Below are 7,690 nucleotides of genomic sequence, written 5' to 3'. Positions count from 1 at the left end.
GTACACTACCAGCTTAACAACTGTGTAAGTATTTGTAAATGATCTTATGCTTATTAGTCAGCACTGCTGACTATGCAGGATCATATTAAGTCGAAGCAGGGGGGAGCACCTCTTTGAAACACAATACATAAGTGGTTTCTATTAATTAAACATATAAAAACATGATCATTACAAAGCAGAAGTTCAGCTCAGCCACTACTTGTCTTGTCCAAAAAAAAATCACTAAAGGTTTTTCTTAGTTATAACCAAAAAAGTAACAGCAAATGCAAGAAACACAAAAAGAGGTGTTATTCTCCAACACCCTGTATGTTAATCAATTCATCTGGCAGAGGAACGACTCCTGGGGGCCCATATCAGATCACATCCAACATCCGCCTCGACCCACTTCTTCATCTTAGTTTAATCTTACCGACATCTGGAAATTTTGTCTTTCTCATTTGTCTATTTTAAGCAGTCTGATTGGCAGACATTAGAAGTGGATATTTCAAGGGCCTGGCAAACAAACTGTGTTTAGTGCCTTACCATAAAGAGGGGAGTCGTATGATGATGCCAGCCTTATATACGGTTCTTGAGCGCAGCTCTGCTGCTATTGCTCTGCTTCCTCCAGACGTTCTTCTTTCAGGTCTGCACGGCTGCCTAACTTTCTCATATAGGTGAGGAGAACATCTGCCTTTTTAGAGTATGATTCCAGTTGGTCCCTCTTTCTTGTTGCTCGACGTTTTGGGGTATTATACACTTGGAAATTATGGAATGTTTATGGATTTTTTAAATATATATATTATATATATTTGATAACAAATGTATTTCTGTAAGCAGTTTAAAGCTATCCAAAACTATAAAATAATTACACATTTTATGATTAAAAAAAAAGATTTTAACAGTTTTTAAACTAAATCAATATATGTGATTTTATGCACAACTTATTTAAACCTTTATTTTCTTTTCTTGCTGCTGAATTCTGATATATGGCAGGTGAAAAGCTTGCAATGCATGTTGGACTGCCAAAATGAGCTTGGCACAAAAGTGACATTTTAAATGCATTATATGTTTGTTAAAATTCCAATCAGGTGGGGACAGAATTGTATTTCTAATGCATTCTGATTATAGCATTAATACATATGTGAAAAAACACATTAAAAACACCCAGTATTCATGGAAAGGCCCCCCTAGATATCTCTTGAACTGCTTTGAAAGGGTCTGTTATATTTATGTAAGAATTCTGGATACAGCAAAATCTGATCTGTGTGATTTATGCAGCTGTCTGCAGACAGGGTTTCAGATTGGTTGTATTGTTGGCATCTGCATAGATTTTTCCAGAAGCAGGGAGATTGGGAGATTGGGATACTGGATATCAGAGGGGGATATTCACACCCCTCCCGGCGGATCGCAGTGGGCACGCTTACAAGATGTTTCCAAGTGCTGGTTTCAAATTAGGAATGCAGAAAATATAGCCCACTCTATATGATTCAAATGAATACTGATGCCCGCCATATGATTCTCTCTACATGCATATATTACATAAGGACCTCTTAGTAATGTATACCAAGTCAATATATCAAAGTGGTTTCTTGACCTGAGGTATTTGCTGTGTTTTGCTCTCTGTACAGGGGTGAAGAAAACAGGTGGCCAAGATGTCTGAGTGAGTATATGAATATATCAGTTATTTACATTTAATATCAAACAAATGGGAATCTGTTCTTGTTTTGCTAAATTGTAATTCCTTCATCCTCTCATGACAGAAAAAAGATGACATCGAGCCGCCGGCACCATCTCAAGGTAGAGTAAATAATGCACAGATGTCTTTAATATAATATAATATAATATAATATAATATATGTATTAAGGACCCGATGTAATCAGTATCTGACTTTGTGGCCTTTAGTATAATATAATATAAATTTATAATATAATATAATTGTCACGATACGCTGTCAGAAGGAACGATGGAGACGCAAAGTGGCTTTAATCTTTAATCAAGGAAACACAGGGGATAATCCACATCAGGAACAGGGGTAAACACATGTAATCCAACATGTAGACCCGACAAAGACAGAACGCAAAGGCTGAGACTTAAATACATGGGGTAATTATAACTAACCAACAAGACACACCTGAATCAAATGAACCATCAATGAGAGGGAGAGGGAGCTAGGAGCCATGGTGGAGCCACAGGGTCAACGGGCCGAGGCGGAGTCTGGGTCTCAGAGGCTGGAGGCGGAGACCAGGGATTCTGCAGCCACTGTGACAATGGAGGATGGCAGACCCGCGGAGCTCGCACCGCACTGATGGTGGGCTGAGGGCGAGCAGAAGGGCTGCCAAACGACAGCGGAGGAGGCAGGAGCGGGCCGGAGGGCGGGCGGGCATTTGTGAGCCTCCGGGCTTTCAGGGCTTAACTCAGGAACGGGAGCCCTCTCTGGGCTGGACATGGGAACAGGAACTTTCTCTGGGCTAGACATGGGGAACATTCCCCATGCATTCCCCCAAATCCTTACTCACCCTCTGCGTTCTCTCTGTCCACCGCTTTCTCCCTCGTGGCGAGCTCTGTTGCCGCTCTCGCACCTGGACTGACTTCATGAGCAGCTCCGACTCTGTGGTGATCCTCAGCTCTGTCTCTCCATGCGGCGATGGCTCGTCGGCTGCGTCGGTTTCGGGCTCTCCATCAACGGTGGGCTCGGGCTTGAGCTCCGCGCAGCGGGTAGAAGGTGGGCTGGGCTCTGGGTCTGGCTTTGTTCCAGATCGGGGGTAGACACTCTCCAGACACCGGATGATTGCTCCCCTCCAGCTCAGTCCAGTGGTGTCTGGGAGGTCGACAGGGCGATGGTAATTTGCCCCGATCAGAACAGTGAGTTCAACGCAGCGTCATCGAACGCCGTTAAAACGGCGAGCTGGCTGAACTCAACCGCATACCCCAAGAGGGGCAGGTCCTTATGGGCGAGGGAGGTAAATTTAGCGGCGAGGGGATCCATGGAAACACGGGGAAAACAGAAAACAAAATACTGTAAAAAAACTCGGAAACAAAAAACAGGGGTAAACACGCAACTAATTGTATTAGGTTCGGGTCACTGTCGGAAGGAACGATGGAGACGAGAAGTGGCATTAACAGTCTTTAATCAAGAAAACACAGGGGATAATCCACATCAGGAACAGGGGTAAACACTAGTGATGTTACGTTCTGTGCCGAGGCTTCGGCGCGTGTGTCGAGAAATCCCGGCAGCTTTCAGAACGCGCGAATCGAGGCTTGTATCACTTTAGAGCAATGACGTCATTGATGACGTCCGAAGCCTCGCTTGGCTAGACTGGTTCAGGAGCGGTTTGAATCTTGTAAATTCACAGTCCTCTGCCCTGTTAAACTCAGCCACTTTCCAGTTTTAGACTAATAATATTGGCCCTCCTGCCTATTATGAGCAAAGACTTGATTTACACACATTTGATAGCCCCATTCATTTCAAGCCAATACGATTATTACAGTTATGTTATATTATGTTATACAATCATTATGAAATACACATTAAATTCATATATATAGATTAGTCTATGTGGAAATTGATTTTTTTCTTCACCGTTATTTCTGTGTAATCATAGATCACATCAGGTCATCTGTAATGTATCTGCTTGTTTTGCACTCTTTGGCCACCAGGTGGTATTGTGAGCAAATGAACCCTTTTGTGAACCACTTGGATGAAAAGCTTCAATGCTTCATGAGGCTTCATCTCGCCATCACTAGTAAACACACGTAATCCAACATGTAGACCCAACAAAGACAGTACGCAATGGCTGAGACTTAAATACATGGGGTAATTAAAACTAACCAACAAGAGACACCTGAATCAAATGAACCATCAATGAGAGGGAGAAACTGGATCACGGAGCACATTGTAACGGGGCTGACAAGACGTGAGACATGCGGATCCATATGCAAGCTTTATTAACATGAGAGGAGGTCAGAAACACAGGCAGGGTCGAACGGTGGCAAACAGGTATATGGCGGGCAAGACACAAGAATAGTCCTAGGGCTAGCGTAGGTCAACGATTGGCGAACAGGATCACAAGGGCGAGACTAAAGGGATAAATCCAGGAAAACAGGCACAGATCAAAAACCGAGAAAACAGACAAGGCAAGACTAGGCTGGGCTAGGAAGCTAAAGAGGGCTCTGTAGAGTAGCTATCACTGCTGGCGATAAGCGCATACAATACTCGGCAGAGAATGGTTGTTTGAGTGAGTGTTATATAGTGAGTGAGTGATATGAAACAGCTGTGTGCAATCAGTGCTGTGTGCAATCAGTGCAATGAATGATGGGATATGTAGTCCGGGGTGATATGCAACAGTGTGTAGTGCGAGAGTCAATGAAAATGGAAAGGGTGACCTCTGATGGCTAGCAGACGGAAGTTCATGGACCGGATTCGTGACAATATCAATGCAAAATATACTATATTACCTATTATCTGCCAGCTCTAATCTGCTAAATGCAACTATGTAGCATCATGATTTACTGTAATGCTGCTTTGAAACAATGTGTTATGGGCAAAGTACTATACAAATAATATTTACTTGATTTGTATTCAAAACATAAGGCGAGTGACCTTGGTTAAGTTAGCCAATCATCTCTGATATGCTGATCATGGACAGCAAGGTATCCTTCAAAACATCGGATTCATCTACGCTAAACAAAAGTGCCAAAACACAGCTAACATACAGATCCTAAAACGCAGATCCTCCAATTGCAGTTTTATGCTTCAACCACAGATGGCAACAGAGAGCCCAGAACTGCATAGTGTACCTTGGATCACCAGCTTAAAAAGGTACATGCTTACATACCAAATGTTTCCTTAGTCACACTTTATTTTAAGGTCCAATTCTCGCTATTAACAAACCATTAACTACAACGTTTGCCTCAAACTAATTTGCTGCTTATTAATAGTTAGTATATAAATATATAAAGCAGCATCCATACTTAAGGCATGTTGATGGGGAGTAAATCCAAGTAAAATGAGCTTAATATTTACGTTTCTATCAAAATAATTGGAGTTATCGCACCTTCAACCTACAGTATAAGCTCCAATCTTCACCACACTGGTAACCCTTAAAAATTTAGCATAACAGAGCGGTTTGAGCGGTTTGAATCTTGTAAATTCACAGTCCTCTGCCCTGTTAAACTCAGCCACTTTCCAGAATAATATTGGATTAGTCTATGTGGAAATTGATTTTTTTCTTCACCGTTATTTCTGTGTAATCATAGATCACATCAGGTCATCTGTAATGTATCTGCTTGTTTTGCACTCTTTGGCCACCAGGTGGTATTGTGAGCAAATGAACCCTTTTGTGAACCACTTGGATGAAAAGCTTCAATGCTTCATGAGGCTTCATCTCGCCATCACTAGTAAACACACGTAATCCAACATGTAGACCCAACAAAGACAGTACGCAATGGCTGAGACTTAAATACATGGGGTAATTAAAACTAACCAACAAGAGACACCTGAATCAAATGAACCATCAATGAGAGGGAGAAACTGGATCACGGAGCACATTGTAACGGGGCTGACAAGACGTGAGACATGCGGATCCATATGCAAGCTTTATTAACATGAGAGGAGGTCAGAAACACAGGCAGGGTCGAACGGTGGCAAACAGGTATATGGCGGGCAAGACACAAGAATAGTCCTAGGGCTAGCGTAGGTCAACGATTGGCGAACAGGATCACAAGGGCGAGACTAAAGGGATAAATCCAGGAAAAAACAGGCACAGATCAAAAACCGAGAAAACAGACAAGGCAAGACTAGGCTGGGCTGGGCTAGGAAGCTAAAGAGGGCTCTGTAGAGTAGCTATCACTGCTGGCGATAAGCGCATACAATACTCGGCAGAGAATGGTTGTTTGAGTGAGTGTTAAATAGTGAACGTGTGATTGATGACAGCTGTGTGCAATCAGTGCTGTGTGCAATCAGTGCAATGAATGATGGGATATGTAGTCCGGGGTGATATGCAACAGTGTGTAGTGCGAGAGTCAATGAAAATGGAAAGGGTGACCTCTGATGGCTAGCAGACGGAAGTTCATGGACCGGATTCGTGACACACATGGGGAGGGAAAACACAACAAAGACAGTCCAGGGGTGTGACAGTAATATAATATAATATAATATAATATATAATATAATATAATATAATATAATATAATAAATATAATAATATATGTATTAAATCAAAATTTGAATTTAATGAAACAAATGTCTCATTGTAATCGAAAAGATGAGGCGAATACAGCAATCTGTCACACCACATTAAAGATCTTAAAAAACATTATTTTAAGACATTGTTTGCATTTCGCTATAAAACTGACAGAATTTGAAAGCTGATACTTTGTTTTATATTAAAAGTACCAAAAGTGTAAATATTATTGCTATTATTGGGGGCTGCCTCACTACAAATAATGAATGCATTCGATGAAATGGGAAATATTATATATTATTATATTGCAAGCATACTGTCTCTGAGAGTATATGACACATAGTATGATTTCTGCTAATAATCCAACATATATTGAAATCAGTTGACAGGCCGCCGGAATTTCTCCCGGTGCTATGCACAATAGGCTATACTCTCAAAATATTATAACTTTAATCTCGTAATTGCTACGACTAAATTCTCAGAATTTTGACTTTATTCTCAAAATATTTTGACTTTATTCTCATAATTTTGACTTTATTCTTATAATTTTTACTTTTTCTCAAAATATTATGACCTTAATCTAGTAATCTAGTAATCTTAGATTTTATTTTTTATTTTTTAATGTAGCACTAAAATGCTAAATATAATATAATTAAAGACCACATTAAATTAATATTTGACTTGTGGCTTTTCAAATATAAATATAATACAATATAACAATGTAATTATTAATAACAACATCAAAATAATATTTGACCTTTGTGGCTTTTAGTTGATGTCTGTTTGCATTATTTTACCTATTAGCTCCTGAATGTTAATTAAATAAACTTTCACCATATACATTTCAATTTTACTTTTGAGTTTTACTCTTCTACAAATACAGAGCAAAAAATATATGGCTTTGTCCAATCAAATGCTCTGCAGGAGGAGAATGACCCTCCGTTTAATACCATCTGCATCTGGCGTGATTAATAGTGTTTTTTCACCGACTGCTTCTGTTTTTGTCAGTATGTGTTTATTGCTGTAAGCAACACTGTATTGGTGTTTTATGAGATTCAGGGTCCAAATTATGTATTTGCCCACAGAGTTTGGTGCTCGGCATTGCGAAGGGCATTATGGCGAAAGAAGTCGCTCAGGTTAAGGTAGATAAGGAGAAATACCTGTCAGAAAACTGCCCTCCTCTGTCCATGCCCGGATCTATACAGGAACTGCAGGTCTGTTTCCTCATTCACCATCTGTTCAGAAGACTAAAGCAATTAAAAGTCCTTAGCACATCTATGTCACATAGATATTTATTTGTATACATTTTCACCAGGAAGATGGACATTTTGTTTAATTATTTTTAATATGTTCTCTCTCTCTCTCTCTCTCTCTCTCTCTCTATATATATATATATATATTAGTGCTGTGTCAAACGATTAATCGCATCCAAAACACAAAAGTTTTTGTTTACATAATACATGTATGTGTACTGTGTATATTTATTATGTATATATAAAAACACACACATACAGTATATATTTTGAAA

General features: G+C 40.0%; 1 protein-coding gene across 1 annotated transcript in view; it reads left to right on the top strand.

Moving 5' to 3' along the window:
* Positions 1-557: 557 nt before the first annotated feature.
* Positions 558-7,690, top strand: part of LOC107758756 (troponin I, fast skeletal muscle-like) — a 9,808-nt gene continuing 2,675 nt past the window's right edge. The window contains exons 1-4 of the mRNA XM_016576568.1: positions 558-653; positions 1,608-1,639; positions 1,740-1,776; positions 7,248-7,376. Of these exons, the coding sequence (XP_016432054.1) occupies positions 1,632-1,639; positions 1,740-1,776; positions 7,248-7,376 (174 nt within the window). The 5' untranslated portion in view covers positions 558-653; positions 1,608-1,631. The remainder of the gene's footprint in view (positions 654-1,607; positions 1,640-1,739; positions 1,777-7,247; positions 7,377-7,690) is intronic.

This window comes from Sinocyclocheilus rhinocerous, unplaced genomic scaffold, assembly GCF_001515625.1.
Source record: "Sinocyclocheilus rhinocerous isolate Xijiao unplaced genomic scaffold, SAMN03320098_v1.1 scaffold954, whole genome shotgun sequence".
NCBI lineage: Eukaryota > Metazoa > Chordata > Actinopteri > Cypriniformes > Cyprinidae > Sinocyclocheilus > Sinocyclocheilus rhinocerous.
The sequence above is the reverse complement of the archived record's forward strand: the minus strand, read 5'-3'. Positions and strand labels throughout refer to the sequence as shown.